The sequence below is a fragment of the Bos javanicus genome, chromosome 5 (genome assembly GCF_032452875.1).
Source record: "Bos javanicus breed banteng chromosome 5, ARS-OSU_banteng_1.0, whole genome shotgun sequence".
Classification (NCBI taxonomy): domain Eukaryota; kingdom Metazoa; phylum Chordata; class Mammalia; order Artiodactyla; family Bovidae; genus Bos; species Bos javanicus.
In genome coordinates this window covers 63346558-63368192 of record NC_083872.1, presented here as the reverse complement: position 1 = coordinate 63368192, position 21635 = coordinate 63346558, and the positions used below count along the sequence as shown (strand labels likewise).

General features: G+C 38.8%; 1 protein-coding gene across 5 annotated transcripts in view; it reads right to left on the bottom strand.

Moving 5' to 3' along the window:
- The window catches only part of APAF1 (apoptotic peptidase activating factor 1), an 89350-nt gene that overhangs the window by 5870 nt on the left and 61845 nt on the right, over positions 1-21635 (bottom strand). For all 5 annotated transcript variants that reach the window (XM_061416992.1, XM_061416994.1, XM_061416993.1 and 2 more), the window contains 5 exons: positions 19936-20061; positions 13395-13514; positions 12967-13092; positions 6950-7075; positions 4935-5081 (listed from right to left, as the gene is read on the bottom strand). In XM_061416992.1, coding sequence (XP_061272976.1) covers positions 4935-5081; positions 6950-7075; positions 12967-13092; positions 13395-13514; positions 19936-20061 — 645 coding nt within the window. The remainder of the gene's footprint in view (positions 1-4934; positions 5082-6949; positions 7076-12966; positions 13093-13394; positions 13515-19935; positions 20062-21635) is intronic.

The following is a 21635-nucleotide window of genomic DNA, read 5'->3' as shown; positions in this document are numbered from 1 at the left end:
GCGGAGGACAGCCACTAAAGGCAAATCACAGAGACCAGCTGGTCCAACTGCCTCACTTTAAAAGTACGGAAGCCAGGGCTGAGAGAGAAGAAAGGCGTTGTCACTGTGGATGACACTGCTAGCAGGTGGCAGAAGTGGAACAGATATCTGGTTTCCCAACCTTGTGCACCCATACCCTTCCCACTATTAAACCTCTCTGCTTGGAAACACTACCCCACAGTCATTAATGTGACCATGGATGAAAAGACAATATTAAACAGGACTCTCTTTTTGGCCATACCACACAGCATGTGGAACCCTTAGTTCCCTAACCAGTGATTTAATCTATGCCCCCTGCAGTGGAAGTACAGAGTCTTAACCACTTAAACAGGACTTACACAGGGGACTTCTAGGGCAGTGCAACTGTTCTGCATAATACTACAATGGTGGACATGCCATTATACATTCATCAAAATTCATAGAATGTACAATACCAAGAGTGAATCCTAACAGAAATTATGGACTTTAGTGATAATGAACATTCATCAGTTGTAACAAATGTACCCTCTGGTGGAGGATGTTGATAGTGGGGAGGCTTATATGTGGAGGCGGTGGGGTATATGAGAACTCTGTACTTTTCAACCAGCTTTACTGTGAAACTAAATTTGCTCTAAGAAATAATTTTTTTTTAGAAATAGCAGGTAAAGGAAAGGATACATTGGGAATTGGGGACTAACAGGTACAAACTACTATATATAAAATAGATAAGCAATAAGGACCTACTGTTACAGCACAGAGAATTATATTCAACACCTATATTATAAATATATATATAACTGAACCATTTTGCTGTACAACTGAAACACTAAATCAACTACACTTCACTTTTTTAAAAACGGAAAAAAATAGCTAACATTTACTCAGGTACACGATGTGCCACCTGTGTACTTCACATGTATTAACTCCTTTAACCCTCCCAACCCTATGAGGTAGGTATTATTATTACACCGATTTTATAGATGAGAAATCATCTTATGCAAGATCACAAAGCTAATGAGTGGCAGAGCTAGGCTCTGAATTCAGGCAGTCTGCCCCAAGGCTCATTCTCCTGAACTTAATATTCTGTTGCCTCTAAGTAATGGCAAACCTGTACTTATCACCATGTATTTAATATTTCAAATCAGCCTTTCTCCTCACAGGTATAACTTACTGTGGATTTCTTGCCTTTCTAACAGGATGTACTCTGTGGTATAACACAAGTAAATCACATTATATTTAACTTAGAAATAATTTTAAAAGTTAAGAGCTTTTTAGCTACTGGATACACACTTTATCTTACTGACATTCAATTTATATAGCTTGGGTTATAAACAGACTCAAAAGGCCTATTTTCTTGGATACTACAGCAGCTATTTCTTTTTACTTTTTAATTTGCTTTGTGCTTTTGCATAGTCTCATTAACATGCTGGGTAGATGCAGGCTGGGCTATATCATAATCAGTTTAACCATGCTGGTAACTAAACCAGAAGAAAGAACAGCCTGTCACTGAAATATACAGACTTAATACATAGGCTATAGGTTCTTTCACGCTCAAGACATAACTCTACAGACGTTGATTCTGCTGTTTATCTCGTGCTTCTCTAGGAACGCTGGCTATCTAGTCACTGATCTCTATTCTGTCTTGTAAGCCAGACTCACAATTCTGTGACAGTCTTCTATGGGGTCCAGAGCATCAAAAGACAGGGTCTCTAGAAGCTCAATGTCAAAGCTGAGCAGTTAAGTTTTTCACCAGTTAATACAGCTGAAGACTCCCAGCTTCCAACACAAAAACAGCAATGCTGCTCCCTTAAGAATTATCCTTGGAGCAGTTTATCTCTACACTCAAGGAGGACAAGGGGTAACAGTATCTCAATCCCCCAATAACTAAATAAAGGCGTGCCTTTCTTTGCTGCTACTGTTTAGTCGCTGAGTCATGCCCGTGACCCCATGGGCCTTTATTTAGGTACAGGCTAATGCAACATTTTGTGAACTACAGTGTACTTTCAATGTAAACTTGTAAAATGAATCACAACACACATCCTCTCATAGAGCTAAAAACTGCCCTCTGACTTCTCTTTTTTACAAGCTAGAGTATTCATTAAATAAAATTGCATTTATATAGGTGCCATATATCCAAAAACTTCAATTCAGTCATTCAGATATTTTTGAACATCTATACTGTGCTAATGTTCAAATTACACCACAACTGCACTCATTTCACATGCTAGCAAATGCTCAAAATTCTCCAAGCGAGGCTTCAAAAGTACAGGAACCGAGAACTTCCAGATGTTCAAGATGAATTTAGAAAAGGCAGAGGAACCAGATATCAAATGGCCAACATTTGTTGGATCATAAAAAGAAGCAAGAGAATTCCAGAAAAACATCTACTTCTGCTTCATTGACTACACTAAAGCCTTTGACTGAATGGATCACAACAAACTGGGGAAAATTATTAAAAGGATGGGAATACCAGACCACCTTACCTGCCTCCTGAAAAATCTATATACAGGTCAAGAAGCAACAGTTAGAACCTGTCATGGAACAATGGACTGGTTCCAAATTGGGCAAGGAGTACATCAAGGCTGTATGTTTTCACAGTGATTATTTAACTTTATAAGCAGAATACATCATGCAAAATGCCAACCTGGATGAAGCACAAGCTGGAATCAAGACTGCTGGGAGAAATATAAGATATGCAGATGACACCTCCCTTATGGCAGAAAGAGAAGAGGAACTAAAGAGCCTCTTGATTAAAGTGAAAGAGGAGAGAAAAAGCTGGCTTAAAACTCAACATTCAAAAAATGATGATCATGAGATCTGGTCCCATAATTTAATGGCAAATAGCAAGCAGATGGGCAAACAATGGAAACAGTGAGAGAATTTATTTTTTTGAGCTCCAAAATCACTGCAGATGGTGACTGCAGCCATGAAATTCAAAGACGCTTGCTCCTTGGAAGAAAAGCTATGACCAACCTAGATAGCATATTAAAAAGCAGAGACATTACTTTGCCAACAAAGGTCCGTCTAGTGAAAGCTATAGTTTTTCCAGTCATGTATGGATGTTGAGAGTTGGGCCATAAAGAAGGCTGAGCGTTGACGAACTGATGCTTTTTAACTGTGGTGTTAGAGAAAAGTCTTCAGAGTCCCTTGGACTGCAAGGATATCAAACCAGTCAATCCTAAAGGAAATCAGTCCTGAATATTCATTGGAAGGACTGATGCTGAAGCTCCAATACTTTGGCCACCTGATGCAAAGAGCCAACTCATTAGAAAAGACCCTGATGCTAGGGAAGATTGAAGGCAGGAGGAGAAGGGGACGCAGAGGATGAGATGGTTGGATGGTATCACCAACTCAATGGACATGAGTTTGAACAAGCTCCAGGAGATGGTGAAGGACAGGGAAGCCTGGCATGCTGCAGTCCATGGGGTCACCAAGAGTTGGACACGACTGAGCGACTGAACAACAACAATATTGTGCCAGGGGGCTTCCCTGGTAGCTCAGCTGGTTCTCCCGGTCCTTCACCCCTGAGAAGGGACAGGCTACAGACTCCCGTATTCTTGGGCTTCCCGGGTGGCTCAGATGGTAAAGAATCCACTGGCAACTCAGGAGACCTGGGTTTAATCCCTGGGTTGGGAAGATCCCCTGGAGAAGGGAATGGCAACTCACTCCAGTATTCTTGCCTGGAGAATCCCATGGACAGAGGAGCCTGGCGGGCTACAGTCCACGGGGTCGCAAAGAGTCAGATGCAACTGGGCGATGAAGCACAGTTGTGAAGTACACAACACTACACTACAGTACACATACACTACAGTATGTAAGTACACATACTGTACTAGACAGTTAAAATCATCTCCTACCCTTGAACGTTTTCAGGAAGAAAAACACAGTATCACAAGATCTAATTCAACAGCATTCCATATTAAGCGATCAGTACAATATACAGTACCATCTTCAAACTCCTTTTACACACCAACTGCTACTCAAAAGGCTCAGCTCTAGCATCCCTTCCCCAGGAACCCTCTGTCGTCTCCTTTGTGCTTCCAGTATCCTTCTGCAGACATGTCCTAGAACCCCTCTTACACTTATGAGACTTTATTTACTGTCTGTTTCCCCCAAAGACTGTCAACCACCTAGGCAAGAACCAAGTTTTAAACTCTGTCCCACACAGGAGAGTCAGCACACAGTGGCACTTAGTACACTCTTAGTGAGGGGACGGATAAAAAGATGCAAGCATCAAAAACAACCCTGAGGCACCACAACATACTCGACAGTGGCCTCAGTATTTACTAATACTAGGTTCATATGAGCAAATGTACTAAGCAATTTTAGGAAATCCACAACCTCTATGAACATCACTTTCCTCACCTACAAACCAAAGATGATAAAATTTAAGTCTCACAAAGCTGGCTACAAAGATGATGTAAGTAAAGCATTTTCTAAACTATAAAGCAATATGTTGCTGTTGCTATTTTTATTATTATTACTACTATAATGATAGTATAATACTATTATTACTATTTTTATTATTGTTACTATTACCACTAATACTTAAGAAAAAAATTTCACAAATAAAAAAATTTTTTAAAGACTTTCAACCAACACAGTTCACAATTAGCAAAGTAGGAAATCAAATCCAGTTAAACACCCTACTTTCTAGTCATTCTGATCATCTAAGACTTGTATGGGGTGGTATGAGAGCTCTGGTCTGAGAATATCCCTAACACTGTCATCAGAGCTTCCGAAAGATCTGAGGAAAGCAGCCTTGTAGATCCATCTTGACACCCAAAACAGGTAATAGTAACTGCCCCTCCTTTCTGATGGGTTGTATGAGGCCCAACTGAGACACAAGATGTGAAAATAGCTTGGCAAGTAGGGTACAGGCTGCTCTTTTCCTTCAGTCTTTAAGAATCCCTCACCTTGAGATATCCTCCAGCAGAAACAAGCATTGTGGTGTCTGGAGAAAAGCAAAGGTCGGTCACCCAGCCTCCATGAGTAGCAGCTCCTTCTTCTACTGAAATCGGAGCACACAAATGAAGAAGCTCACCGTTTGAGACATTCCATATCTACAAAAGTGATACACAGTTCATTAGCAGGCTTACTGAGAAGTTTTATATCTATCTCATCTGGAAAATATATGGAAATTTTTCTTAAAAATACAATTACAATTCAGTGATACCTTAGTAATTTTTTTAGACTACATTCTTTTTCAAATTAAATAATATATATACAATTAAAATGCATTACTTATGATATTTATCATTAACTATACTCCAAAAAAAAAAAAAATAACAAAAGGACTTAAGAGTGATTAATTAGAAAACTGCGACTCTTTCACTGAATAAAAAGAGTATGATAGGAGAAGCAGGGAATAAACAAAAAAGGCCTAACAAATTAAACTACCTCAAAAGAACAAAGAATTCTAGTTTAGGATCTAGAATAACGACAGATAGAATACAAACACCTAAAGTACACATATTTTAAAACAGTAAGTCCAGTAAGTTTTTTTTAATACACATATGTATAATTTTTAATATATGTATAAAGTAAGGAAGCAAACATATAAAATTCACCAAGATTATTTTACTGAACTCCTATAAACAACCTAATTACTAAAAGATACTAATATTTCCATTTAATTCCAGTGATAATATATCAGCAGTACTCTAATTTTTCAAAGAAACTACACATCAGAATAAGAAAAACAGAGGCATAAATAGCAAAAGAAAATAATAAAAATCATCATTTGTAAATATCTCCCTGGGAAATCCAAGAGAACCAATTGGAAAACTGACTAGAAAGAATTCAGTAAGACAGCTAGATATAAGATATATATATATATATAATTTACTGCTTTCCTGTATTTTTGAAAAATCAAGTGGACAAATTTTTTTTAATGTACTAAAGAAAATTTTTTGAATAGCACTTAAAGAGAGACAATTTTTACCTTTAGGGCTTTCTGGAAAAATGAAACACTGCCTTATAACCAATAAAGAGGTCCTTTCATCCAGAGATGAGGACTCAGAGCAAAACCAATGTTCCCAAAGCAGCCCTGCTCCTTCAGCAGGTGTGATATTTTTGAGAATGGCATAGAGATTACTTAGTTGATTACTTAGTTCTTTTTTTTTTTTTAATTAATTTTATTTTATTTTTAAACTTTACATAATTGTATTAGTTTTGCCAAATATCAAAATGAATCCACCACAGGTATACATGTGATTACTTAGTTCTTAAGCAAGAGAATCTTATTTTCCTAGAAGGCCTATCTGATAATGCCTCTGTTCCAGCAAACTGCATACTGTCTCACTCTTCTACATTATATACCTAATTCCTTGAATTTTAATTTCTCTTTCATGAAAAAAAAAAAAAGACTCTCCTTAATTATACTGGTTACCAAAGCACCCCAATGTCCAATCATTTTCAACCACCCAGTGCTTCCAATACAACCAGCAGCAAAGAGCCCCATGAGGACAGCAACAGGCCCTACTCTAAATGTTGACTATTTAATGGATACAGTGCTAAAGAGACCTTTCAGTGCAGAAAACAGCAGAATTGCAATTCATTTATAATCTAGATAACAATTTACAAAAATTATTCTCCTCAAATTCTGCCACTAAAAACAATCTTTGGTTCAGATCCAAGAATTAGGATGAATCATTCTCAAGCTAACAGCAGAGAGCCAACTGCAAATAACTAGGGCATCTGCCTTCTCACATACATAGGAAATGCTTCTAACTCTAAAACGAATTCTTTTCTGCAGTGGAGTGCAGCTGTGAACACAACGTGCACAGGAAACAGAACAAAGCATGCCTCATCCAACCAGAACCCCATAGCCTGTGCTTCCCTGTTACATTAACAAAGGGCCCCGATGTGGTACAGAGAACCAGCCGCAGCTATAAGAAAAACAGTGCTTTCATGTCAGCAAACACCTTACCCTGATTTCTCCATTGTCGTCTCCAGTCGCCAACAAGGTATTGTTCACAGAGAAGGAAGAGCAGCGCACACAGCCTTTGTGGCCTCTCAATTCATGAAGAGGAGAAAGGAGTTCAAAACTCCAAATCTGGAAGGCAATTCAGATTGTTTAGGAATCTAGAAATAAGCAACTACAAACCCTGCCTCGAGTGCTGTGTGTATTAGTTGCTCAGTCTGACTCTGCAACTCCATGGACTGTAGCGAGCCAGGCTCCTCTGTCTATGCAATTCTCCAGGCAAGAATACAGGGGTGGGTCACCATTCTCTTCTCCAGGCAATCTTCCAGACCCAGGGATTGAACCCAGGTCTCTCGCCTTGCAGACAGATTCTTTACTGGCCAGTTAGACATAAGTTCAATCATATGAAGTACTAATATTCAGCAGTTTATAACCTTTTATGAGAGGCCCAAATGCCAATTAGCAACCTTGTTAATATTTTAGTTTCCCTTTAATTATTCAAGTAAACTTCAGCATAAAGATCAAAGTCACAGCTTCCTTAACTTCTTTAGACTCAAAAGGAAGAACAGCAAAATGGTCTACAGAGTGAAGAAGACTTGAGTGGAGTGCTGGCAACACAATTTATTAGTTCCTTGGCCTAGGACAACCACATGAGCTTCTCTGGCTTGTTTCTGTATCTGTATGATCGGAATAGTAACACCTGTAGAGTGAAAATTAAATGAGATAATAGGGACTGAAATTCCTAGCCTATCCTTAGTTCTTCTTCACTTTCTGCCATAAGGGTGGTGTCATCTGCATATCTGAAGTTATTAATATTTCTCTTGGCAATCTTGATTCCAGCTTGTGCTTCATCCAGCCCAGCCTTTCTCATCATGTACTCTGCATATAGGTTAAATAAGCAGGGTGACAATATACAGCCGTGACGTACTCCTTTCCTGATTTGGAACCAGTCTGTTGTTTCATGTCCAATTCTAACTATTGCTTCCTAACCTGCATACAGATTTCTCAAGAGGCAGGTAAGGTGGTCTGGTATTCCCATCTCTTGAAGAATTTTCCACAGTTTGTCATGACTGACACAGTCAAAGGCTTTGGCATAGTCAATAAGGTAGAAGTTTTTCTGAAACTAACTTTCTTGCTATTTCGATGATCCAACGGATGTTGTCAATTTGATCTCTGGTTCCTTTGCCTTTCCTAAATCCAGCTTGAACATCTGGAAGTTCACGGTTCACGTACTGTTGAAGCCGCACATGGAGAATTTTGAGCATTACTCTACTAGCAAGCGAGATGAGTGCAATTGTGCAGTAGTTTGAACATTCTTTGGCATTGTCTTTCTTTGGGATTGGAATGAAAACTGACCTTTTCCAGTCCTGTGGCCACTGCTGAGTTTTCCAAATTTGCTGACATACTGAGTGCAGCACTTTCACAGCATCATCTTTTAGGATTTGAAATTGCTCAACTGGAATTCCATCACCTCCACTACCTTTGTTCATAGTGATCCTTCCTAAGGCCCACTGACTTCACATTCCTGGATGTCTGGCTCTAGGTGAGTGATCACACCATCGTGATTATCTGGGTCATGAAGATCTTTCTTTGTATAGTTCTTCTGTGTATTCTTGCCACCTCTTCTTACTAACTTTTGCTTCTGTTAGGTACATACTGTTTCTGTCCTTTATTGTGCCCATCTTTGCATGAATATTCCCTTGGTATCTCTAATTTTCTTGAAGAGATCTCTAATCTTTCCCATTCTATTGTTTTCCTCTATTTCTTTGTACTGATTGATCACTGAGGAAGGTTTTCTTATCTCTCCTTGCTATTCTTTGGAACTCTGCATTCAAATGGGTATATCTTTCCTTTTCTCCTTTGCCTTTTGAATCTCTTCTTTTCATAGCTGTTTGTAAGGCCTCCTCAGACAACCGTTTTGCCTTTTTGCATTTCTTTTTCTTGGGGATGGTCTTGATCACTGCCTCCTGTACAATGTCACTAAACTCCATTCACAGTTCATTGAGCCCTCTATCAGAACTAATCCCTTGAATCTAGTTCTCACTGTATAATCATAAGGATTTGATGAAGGTCATACCTGAATGGTCTAGTGGTTTTCCCTACTTTCTTCAATTTAAGTCTGAATTTGGCAATAAGGAGTTCACGATGTGAGCCACAGTCAGCTCCCAGTCTTGTTTTTGCAGACTGTATAGAGCTTCTCCATCTTTGGCTACAAAGAATATAATCAATCTGATTTCAGTATTGACCATCTGGTGAGGTCCATGTATAGAGTCTTCTCTAGTGTTATTGGAAGACGGTGTTTGCTATGAGAGTGCATTCTCTTGGCAGAACTCTATTAGCCTTTGCCCTGCTTCATTCTGTTACTCCAGGTATTTCTTGACTGTCTACTTTTGCATTCCAGTCCCCTATAATGAAAAGGACATCTTTTTTGGGTGTTAGTTTTAGAAGGTCTTGACAGGTCTTCATAGAACTGTACAACTTCAGTTTCTTTAGCATTACTGGTAGGGGCATAGACTTGGATTACTGTGATATTGAATGGTTTGCCTTGGAAAGGAACAGAGATCATTCTGCCATTTTCAAGATTGCATCCAAGGACTGCATTTTGGACTGTTGTTGACTATGATAGCTACTGCATCTCTTCTAAGGGATTCTTGCCCACAGCAGTAGATATAATGGTCATCTGTTTTTGTTTTTGTTTTTTTTGCAAAGTCCACGTAACTTTTATTGCTGCTCTTTGAATGGTTTATAGACTATTTTTTTTTAAAGCTTGTCACTTAGATTTTTTTTTCTTTTTCTTTTTTAATTTAACTTTACAATATTGTATTGGTTTTGCCGTATATCAAAATGAATCTGCCACAGGTATACATGTGTTCCCCATCCTGAACCCTCCTCCCTCCCCATACCATCCCTCTGGGTTGTCCCAGTGCACCAGCCCCAAGCATCCAGTATCGTGCATCAAACCTGGACTGGTGACTCGTTTCATATATGATATTATACATATTTCAATGCCATTCTCCCAAATCATCCCACCCTCTCCCTCTCCCACAGAGTCCATAAGACTGTTCTATACATCAGTGTCTCTTTTGCTGTCTCGTACACAGGGTTATTGTTACCATCTTTCTAAATTCCATATATATGCGTTAGTATACTGTATTGGTGTCTTTCTTTCTGGCTTACTTCACTCTGTATAATAGGCTCCAGTTTCATCCACCTCATTAGAACTGATTCAAATGTATTCTTTTTAATGGCTGAGTAATACTCCATTGTGTATATGTACCACAGCTTTCTTGTCCATTCATCTGATGATGGACATCTAGGTTGCTTCCATGTCCTGGCTATTATAAACAGTGCTGCGATGAACATTGAGGTACACGTGTCTCTTTCAATTCTGGTTTCCTCAGTGTGTATGCCCAGCAGTGGGACTGCTGGATCATAAGGCAGTTCTATTTTCAGTTTTTTAAGGAATCTCCACACTGTTCTCCATAGTGGCTGTACTAGTTTGCATTCCCACCAACAGTGGAAGGGGGTTCCCTTTTCTCCACATCCTCTCCAGCATTTATTGTTTGTAGACTTTTGGATTGCAGCCATTCTAACTGGCGTGAAATGGTACCTCATAGTGGTTTTGATTTGCATTTCTCTGATAATGAGTGATGTTGAGCATCTTTTCATGTGTTTGTTAGCCATCTGTATGTCTTCTTTGGAGAAATGTCTGTTTAGTTCTTTGGCCCATTTTTTGATTGGGTCATTTATTTTTCTGGAATTGAGCTGTAGGAGTTGCTTGTATATTTTTGAGATTAGTTGTTTGTCTGTTGCTTCATTTGCTATTATTTTCTCCCATTCTGAAGGCTGTCTTTTCACTTTGCTTATAGTTTCCTTTGTTGTGCAGAAGCTTTAAAGTTTAATTAGGTCCCATAAATCCACGCACATATGGACACCTTATCTTTGACAAAGGAGGCAAGAATATACAATGGATTAAAGACAATCTCTTTAACAAGTGGTGCTGGGAAACCTGGTCAACCACTTGTAAAAGAATTAAACTAGAACACTTTATAACACCATACACAAAAATAAACTCAAAATGGATTAAAGATCTAAACGTAAGACCAGAAAGTATAAAACTCCTAGAGGAGAACATAGGCAAAACACTCTCCGACATACATCACAGCAGGATCCTCTATGACCCACTTCCTAGAATACTGGAAATAAAAGCAAAAATAAACAAATGGTCATCTGATTTGAATTCACCCATTCTAGTCCACTTTAGTTCGCTGATTCCTAAAATGTCAATGTTCACTCTTGCCATCTCCTGTTTGAGCACTTCCAATTTCCCTTGATTCATGGACCTTATATACCAGGTTCCTATGCAATATTGCTCTTTACAGCATCAGACTTTGCTTCTATCACCAGTCACATCCACAACTGGGTGTTGTTTTTGCTTTGGCTTTGTCTCTTCATTCTTTCTGGAGTTATTTCTCCACTGAACTCCAGTAGCATATTGGCCACCTACCAACCTGGGGAGTTCATCTTTCAGTGTCCTCTATCTTTTTGCCTTTTCATACTGTTCACGGGGTTCTCAAAGCAAGAACACTGAAGTGGTTTGCCATTCCCTTCTCCAGTGGACCACATTTGTCAGAACTCTCCATCATGACCCTACTATAATCCCTATACCAACCTACTATCTTGGCAGAAAGATGTTGTTCTTTTCCTTCCAATATTCTCCCTGGTGGTTCTGTCATCACCATTTAACAAGCACATACTGAAAAAATGTTCCAGAGCAAAGAACTGGTAGTACAAAGATAACCAGACTCAGTCCCTGTCCTTGAAAAGTTTCTACTTTAATCATAAATGGCTGAGCAAACAGTGGTATGAAGTAAATGATTAATATGAGAACATGTAATAGGAACACTTAAGGTAGAACAGCTAATCGTCCCTGAGGGCCAGGAAAGAGTTCACTGAAGAACTGACCTCAAATGCTGATCTAAAAGAATGAGTCACGATGCATTGATATAAAAAAGAATAAAAGGTTGAGTTGAGCCAAAGATAAGAGTGTGCACAAAAAGGTGGAAGTAGAAGTAGTCTGGCACAGAGGAAGCAATTTAGCAGAAAGAGACAAAGATGAGGTAAGGATATAGGCTTGTAAACCACCAAGTCTCAGAGGAGCTTCAACAGGGCACTTGGGCAGCAGCAGGGAAGATAAATTGGAAGAGGTGCAGACCAGTGGCAGGTCCACCAATAAAAGAAGACAGCCTGGTCTTAGGGGTGGGGAAAAGGAAGAGAATAAGGATCCAAGAGACACTGAGTAGTAATCAATAGAACACAGAAGACAGGAAAGTCCCAGGAAATTCCAAGGTTTATAGTTTGGAAAGATGGACAGATAACAATGCCATTAACAAAGATGAAGAAAAAAGAATAGGATGCAGTCTTCAGTGTCCCCGAGCAGCAGCATCATTTCACTGGAATATGATTTTCAGAAGCATCAATTTACATCGATTACAAAAAATTTAACTGTGGGTGTACAATTAAATGTAAATCTCTTTCAATACTTTTTATCCCTATAATATCCAGTAGATGCTGCCTTTGATTACTGACAAAAATATATCAGTAAAGGAGAAATCAAAAGTCCTCAATGTCATTCACTTAACATATTTGATACAAACTAAATGCCAATGGTCATCCTCCAAAAATTCACAAGAGGCAGCCATGTAGACAGAATATTATTTTTCTCTTTTACTCATTAGTTAATGTTCATCACTCAGTCATGTCCGATTCTTTGCAAACCCATGGACTATAGCCCACCAGGCTCCTGTGTCTATGAAATTCTCCAGGTAAGAATTCTGCGGTGGGTTAACTATTCCCTTCTCCAGAGGATCTTCCCAACCCAGGGATCAAACCCAGGTTGCCTACATTGCAGATGGAGTCTTTACCATCTGAGCCACCAGCAAAGTTTTTACACATTAGTTAGACTCACAATACATAACCAACACTCAAGTTTTAGGCATGCACCTTTCACCCAATTGACCTACCTTTGCAGTCTTGTCAGCAGAGGTAGAAGAAAACTTAGTAGCATCAGAGGAAATATCACAAGAAAGAACTGTATCCTGGTGACACACGAAATCTTTTTCTATTCTTCTGGTAATAATATTCCATACCTTCAAAGAAAAACTCAGAAGTTGACACTTTTCAGAACACATTGTATTACTGAGCATAATTAGCCAGAAAACAAGAGCTTTAGCACACTGATTGTTCTGACCTCTTTAAGTGCCTTTTAGTACAAATGTTCATAGACACACAGCAGATGTAGATGACGGCAATAAACAAAAAACAGGCATTTCTACTTTAGAAATTTAAAAATTTAAGTATTTACATATCAGCCATCTGCTTTTGGCTGTCACTATATAATCAATACAACAGTAAAGTATTTCATAACAAAGAAACGTCTGTTAGAAATTACCTTTACTGTTCCATCAAATGACCAGGAAAGAAGTCTTGAATTTTTCAAGAGTCTGAAGTCTTTCACTGTTTCCTGGTGGGCTTGGAGAAAGAAAGGGTCCTCTGATTGCCAGTTCCATATCTGAATATCAAAGAAATAAGTCTGTTATAACCCTTTTCCGAAAACACCCCATTAGAAGGGTAGGGGAGAAGCATTCCCTTGTCTGAAGTCTTTCATCTGCATGGCACTTCAGTAAAATATAGACAAGAACCAAATAAGAATATGGTATCCCCATTTTACAGAGAGAGAAGAGAAAAGCTGGAGCTAATTAACTTGACTAAGGGCAAAATAAAATATTTTTCCTCCTAAATAAAATTTGTTTCCTTCGGTTGCTTGGAGAGCAGTTAATTATATCAGAAGATAGAGAAAAGTCACAATATGCCAGTGAGCTCACCATCTGATTAAATTTTCCAAAGAAAATTATCCCAATTATATATTCACAGATATCTGAAGCTCACAAGCTAGGCCAAGCCCTGATTTCAGCTCAACTGAAACTACTGAATCCTACTGGTCCTACTGCCTGTGAAGGTCCACTGACCAGAGCAGCTTCAAACCAGGCTGTGGGACTTCTGACCTTTAGATATCTTAGCTAGCCCCCAGTACAATCTTCAAAATGACAAGTGATACAGTAGATCATTTTTCACACGGCATTCCAGGAAGAACTCCTCATGACACAAGGGAAAGAGAAGAGACTGCAATGTTGGAGACAGGGCATTCGAAGTAGGCTTGAGAAATGAACTGGAATCATGATCCACAAACAGAGGAGGGCATTTCAAACACACACTATGAATGCTTGAGTTAAAGCACAGGAGTAGGAAAAGGTGGAAAGGTTACAGGGACCTGTTCACAGTTTAATCTGGCTGGAGTACAGGATATGCAGAAGGAACGGTAGTGGGGAAAGGTTGAGAAGATATTCTAAGAAACAGCCCAGAGAGCCTGAAGCTAGACTTCTGGGCAATTAGTCAGTCTCCCACAGAATTTTCTTCTTTTTTTTATTTCAACATAAGAGATAAAAAGACAAAGAAAAAGCAGCCACCATCTCAGGTATGCACATTAATAATATTCTGGGTCTAGTTTCTGACTAGTGAAGGTTAAACAGTAGAAATCCCTTTGAGGCTTTTTCTATCAGGCTTAGACCAAATCGTAAAAGAAATTACATCTCTCTTACCCTCTTTCTTTACTCTATCCTCCAATTTTAGCAGCCACCCTCCCACCTCCACCATGCCCTGGCTCTCAGACATCTCCATCCTTTCTGTCTCTGAGTGCCCATTCGTGGAAACAAGGTTATCTTGTATGAGAGCAAGGGAACTTAAGAGAGGATCTGGAAGTGAGAGTAATTCTGAGGAGAATGAATTGGGAATTTCGGTATTTAAAGAGCTCAATAAGATATGCTAAGGTGAGGGGGAAGAAACAGAAGCTTTCTGGCTCCCCAAATCATATCAGAAAAAAAGGCACCCTGTGTGACTAAACATAAAATACCCTGGGCCATTGTAATAGGAAGTTTCTGGCTCCCTCCTTCAACTTTCTGGGCTTTAGCGGCCTAGAAGATAAGTGGATTCTATTAACAGCTCCTCCTGGTTGACTGGTACTGCCATTCCTAGCTGTGTCTGACTCAGTGTTCATTCCTGACTGAGGTTCTTACTGCTACCCTCCACATCAAGAAGTCAGAGAGCCCTCCTGAGCAGACATAACAAAGAATTTGACAATCGCTGAGGGTGAAGAGACTAGCCTTAGCAGATTTTTTTTTTTGGTAGTTGCTTTCTGATAAGGCAATGATGACAAAGATACTTTTTTGTTGGACTTAAATGTCCTGTGCTAATCGAATCATCTTATATAACAGCTAAACTTCTACCAACATTAGTCAAATGTATAAAGGTTGAGTCTGGCTATGTCTCTACCATTAGCTGTAATTTTTACAATGTATGTACACCAGAATTTTTTCAGCTATATAAGTTTAAATGTTTTAAAATGCTAAAGAATCTTTTATACCTGTAAGAATCAATATATTCTCAATCTCAGGTGAACACAGCTACTATTTGGGCTTTATTTACATACCAAAGATTTACATAGATCTATTTACATAGATCAAAAACTACCAAAATAGACCTCAATATTTACAGCTCTAGGTGCTATCATCAGGAGAGCTGATTCTTCAAATTTTGGCAATAACTTTAGTTCAGCTTGACAAAAATTTCCAAATCCCTACTACCACATAGGCACTAGGGATACAAAGATGATTAAAATAAACCTCCAAAATGGTAACTGTGTGAGTTATTTGCAGATTTGTTAGCTTGGTGGTGGTAATTATTTCACAATGTATACATATATCAAATCATCATATTATATGTCTTAAACATACTACAGTTTTGTCAATTCAACCTCAATAAAGCTGGGGGGTGGGGGAACCAAACCTCCAGTTGATTATTGACTAAAACACTAAAAAACTAAAACAAAAACCCAACCGATCAATTCTTAGAAATATCTACCAAGAATTTTGTTACGTGAATGTATACACATTAAAACATTTTAAATGTAAAAAGTATTCTGAGTAGAGCAGAAAGAGAGGATGAAACACAACTCATTTCTAAAAATAACTTAACTCAGATTCTAAAAATATTCGTAGATATTATTTCTCCCTCTGGCTGAGAACATCTGATCTTCAAGCAGGTCATAAAACCTATGGCTTTAGCTTTTGACAAAAAGGCTATACAGTATATAATGTCTCAGCTGAATTTCATCAGATATAGCTTAGTTTTACCCATTTCAAAGCCATCTGGAAAGGAAGAAAAGTGAATATTACACTGTTTCACAGCTAATACACTGCTATCATGGGATTCCATAATGAGTAAGTCTCTGTACTAAAGGCAAACTTCATTCCAACCATACAGGACTCACAAAGACATAAAAGACTTTTTTTCCAAAATAGTTTCTAATAGTATAAATACATGCGCGAAATACATAAATATATAAAAGAATACATACTAACTTCTGTTGAACATATGCACTTATCTCCTTTACTTCTAAAACCCCACTAAAATGACAAAGTCAAGAGAATGAGAAAGACAATAACAAAACAGAGACTGTAAAGCAGGAGAATGGTAACTGGCTTTGTAGAACCAGGAAAACAGAATCCTAAAAGCATCAGAAAGACAAAAACAAAAAAACTGACACTACAGAATTCCCCAAATGCTCAGGAACCGAGGTCACTAAAAGTACATCAAGAGGTTAGAATGAGGGTAGGTCTGAAAACAGAAGTATCAGTAGCCGCGGGAAGATGGCAGTGGTATGGGTAGCTCCCTGAAGCCTCCATTAAGAGCAGACAGAGCAACTAAGACAGCAAATCCAAAACTGCACAGGCAACATCAACAAGAAGACCGTGTTAAGTGACAAAGTAGCATCACACACCACAAGATACGAGAGCTGTAAGACTCGTGTGGTACCAGCATCTATATAGGCAGAAGCAGAGGAAAGCATGGAGAGTCCACAAACCTAAAACCAGAGAATCCCAAGACAGCCAAGTGCCATTCACTGGAAAGTGCAAAGGACCCATGGGGAACAGCAGGAGAAATTTAATGCAAGGTGACTATGGTACAGTCTGAAAGGGCTAAAGCAATCTGGACCCTATGAACTCTCAAAAGTAAAGGGGACAGGGCCACTGGTAGTCCAGTGGCTGGGACTCTGCACTCCCGATGCAGGGGGCGGGTTCCATCCCTGGTCTAGGAACTAGTAGATCCCACATGCCACAACTAGGACCTGGTACAGCCAAATAAATATAAAAAACTGGAGCAATCCTATAATAAGGAGGGGCTGTTGGGAACAGAATTCAAAGTGAGCAAAACAAGGATGAAGGCAGAAAAGGAAAGGAAAGGTCTCAATGAAAATGAGGGAGGGGGAGAGAACAAAAGGATCTGATCAGAACAAGGCTGAATTTTTAATGCTTCAGGAAAACAACAGAAGAAACTGCAGCGCTATGAAGCTAGAAATGCTGTCCTTTCCCATCCCTTGAAAGAGTTCAAGAAAACTGACTTCATATAAAAGGAAAACAAGTCACTATTGAATACCAAAGTCGTTATGAGGGGAAAAAAGGGAATAAAGTAGTGCAGAATAATGCTCCTAAAACAAGCTAGAAAGAAGACTCTCTGGATTCAAGGACGGCTGAGGGTGGGACTGCAGTTGTGAGAACAGGGGCAGCGGCGAAGGTCTGTACACTGAGCGCTGAGACACTGCGCCACCTGCAGCCCCCCTCCTCCTTCCCCTCTGAGCTCTAGAGCCTGCATGTGGGGTCTACACCCTCCAGGCAGAAGACGGGAGACTCCTCTCTAGGAATCCGACAAGACCAAGACAGACCTAAAGACACAGACAACAAAGTTTGCCATCCAGATCACCTTTCAGAGAAGGTCTCAGTCAACAAAGAGCATCCCAATCAGCATTTCAGCATCCATCTCTGGGCAGTGGATGACCACCACACAGCTGAGGAAAGCCTTTAAATAAGAGGCCAAAACAACCAAAAAGAAAATAAAAGCTGGGACTTTCCTGGTGGGCCAGTGGCTAAGACTCCACACTCCCAATGTAGGGGGCTTAGGTTCAATCCCTAGTCAGGGAACTGGATCCTACATGCCACAACTAAGATCAAAGATCCCACGTGCCACAGCAAAGAACCAGCACAGCCGAACAAATAAATATATTTGTAAAGAAAGAAAAAAACAACAACTTGGAGGGAAGAACAACTATGAAGGAAAATTAAATCTTGACAGAAAAATTATATATAACACATATTATATCATTTATATATTATTTGGGCTTCCCTGGTGGTTCAGTCAGTAAAGAATCAGCCTGCAATGCAAGAGACTTGCCTGCAATGCAGAAGACCCAGGTTCGATCCCTGGGTTGGGAAGAAACCCTGGAGGAGGAAACAGCAATCCACTTCAGTATTCTTGCTTAGAGAATTCCATGGACAGAGGAGCCTGGCAGGCTACAGTCCATGGAGTCACAAGAGTCAGACATAGCGATTAAACCACCATCTATTATTTACATATCCATCTATCCTCAGAGAAGAAGATATTTCATCTACAAAACAAGAATATATACATACTCTCAAAAAGAATAAATAAAAATAGAAACGCTCTCCAGCATTAAAAATATACCAAATGAAAAACTCAAAGAAAGGGATGGAAGATAAAGCTGAGGAAACTTCCCAAGAAATAGAGCACAGTATACAAAAAGATGAAATGTAGAAAAAGAAAATCAGATGATCAGTCCAAGAGATCCAGCATCTGAATAAGGGATAATAACAGAAAAAAGAAGTATATGGAAGGCAGGGGGTGTCAAAGAAATAATTCAAATAAACCTCTCTGAATTGAAAAACAAGTTTCCAAACTGAGAAAGGTAGTGAAAGTCCAAAACAATGGACGAAATAAACACACCAAGACACACCATCATGAAATTTCACAATTCTAAGGACAAATGAAAGACCCTACAACCTTCCAAAGAGAAAGATTAGGAATCAGAATGGCTTCAGACTTCTCAACATGAGCTCTGAAATCTGGAAGAAAATAGAACATTGTCTTCAAGGTTTAGGGTAAAATAATTTCCAACTACAACCAGGTTAAGCGTTTCCTGAACTGTACTAAGGCAGAAAAGGCATCCGTAGTACACTTGTTCTACTTAGTCTGAACAGTGACACCAATGACCTAAACAAAATTTTGGGGGGATTGTGTTGGGGGGAGGGGGATTGACAAAAGGGTGGGTGCACATTCTGGAGGTAAGCAGGAGGAGGAAAAAAGCTAAATTTTCATCTTAATATGAAAGATTCAATAAATTGTCAAAGCTAAAAATCAAGAATGAGCACTATAAGTATGCACTGTGGGGGCATGAAGATAAATACCAAAAAAAAAAAACCATCTAAAAGCTAAAAGCAGTGCTTTAAGAGAAATGGGGGAGTCTGCTTTTACTAAAGAGCCTTGTAGTACTATTCAAGTTTTAAAAGTATATGTACTAGAACTTTGATTAAAAATAAAGTTTAAAAGAACATACAGTAGGCTTAAGGCCTCTATATCCACAATCCTTAGCTTTGGTAAACAATTCTTTTTCACAGGATTTTAGCCCTATAATAAATATCTTACTCTTAAAGGAAACAATGAAAATATTTCAATCTAAAATAATTACTACTTTAGTAGTGTAAAGAAAAATAAATTGAAATTACATAAATGGGGCAGGAAGTATACTGACACAAATCCAAACACCAATACAGGTGGGAGAATTCAAATGAATGCTTGATTTTCAACGTAAACAATCTCCCAGTAGAGGGCTCCGAGCCAAACTGCCTGCCTCATACACAGAAAAATACAGAACAGAATGGGTTTCATTTATGCCCAATGCATAATCTAAAAGGAAGCCCAAAGTCATCTGAAGTTTAAAACATGTGCTGGATTTGAGTCGCAACCAAAGTGTTCCCTTGTTGGAGTCAGTGTTACACACATTAGGAGGGCAATCTTCTTCTTACCTGAACTGCAGAATCATCAGAGCTTGAGATAAGAGTCTTTCCATCAGCTGTGAACTGGATGTGCCGAACAGTGGTCTTGTGCCCATTTCTGGATTGGAAGATTCTGTTGTTCAGGAGTTCTAAAATCTACAAAGCAGAAAACCACAGAAAGTTTATACAAGGATATTCAGCAACACCTGAATTACACTCTGAAAATATTAAATCAAAACTAGACTACAGAAGGGCACAGAATTTCCATCTCATAGTGCTTTCAGTTGAACTAAAGACACACAAATGAATAGCACAAAACAGACAAACACATCTGTGCACACACACACACACACACACACATCTACACTCTAAAATAAAAAACTCACTGGAATAACCAGATAGCAGTGGCAACCAGTGGTCCTTCTGAGTACTCAGCTACCCAATTCATCAAACAATGGCAGTCTAAGCTCAGTCTCCAAAAAGCAAATGACATTTAAGATGGATGAGAAGGAAGAAAGAAAAACATCCACGATGAGAGCCAAGGCAATCTCTTTACAAAATAACAGAGACAAGGAAAGATAAAGGATGGTGAGAGAGACAGGTAAAGGAAAAGAGGGTATGAATGGGCTGGAAGGCAGTGCACTAAGGAGTCTTAAAAAGGCTAAAAATTAATATGACAAATGCAGAGATTAAGAAAAGCAGAACATAACTCAAAACCTAATGACTATGTCAAAAAGGCTGTCAAATAAATTCACATCAAAAAAGTAGATACGCCCTAAATAAGTACAAGGGATATAATGTACAACATAATATGATTAACAGTACTGTATATTATAACTGAAAGTTACTGAGAGTAAATCCTAAGAGTTCTCATTAAAAAGGAAAAATAATTTTCTATTTCTTTAATTCTGTAATTACATGAGATGGCAGATGTTCACTAAACTTATTGTGATGACCATTTCACAATGTAAGTCAAATAATTATGCTGTACGGCTTAAAATAACATACACAGTGTTGCTGTTTAGTCGCTAGGTCGTGTCTGACTCTTGTTCGATCCCATGGACTATAACCCACCAAGCTCCTCTGTCCATGGGATTTCCCAGGCAAGAATACTGGAGTGGGCTGCTATTTCCTTCTCCAGGGCATTTTCCCAACCCAGGGATGGAACCCATGTCTTCTACATTGGCAGGCAGACTCTTTACCACTGAGCCACCAGAATGCTATATGTTAATTATATCTCAGTAAAGCTGGAAGGGGAAAAAAAAACTCAAAAAATATAAATATATATATAGTCTCCTCTTTGTGGGGCAAATGGAACTGGAGAGTATTTGTGTAATTCCTTATCACAATGAAGCCAATGTGAAATAAATGTGGCTAATGCTATAATTAACAAATTAAGAAATAATTCCAAAAAGCCAAGTGAGAAAAAGTAAGAAAAACCACCATGTTCTCTGAACTATTACATAGCTAGACAAAATATGCTTCTGTGATGAATTTCACTCGTGATGAAATCACTTTTTTCCCAAAATGATTTTCATTTTACTATCCTTTTTCCTTCAACCTGATTTTTTTTAATTTAATCTTATTTGATAAATTAAGGATTTCAAGTGGTAAACAGGTGTACTTCAATACCAAAAGCAGGACAGCAAAGATTGATGAGGTGAGTAAATATAAGGTACCAACACTGAAATTCTCGACAAACCTGATCAGAACCAACATGGAAACAACTT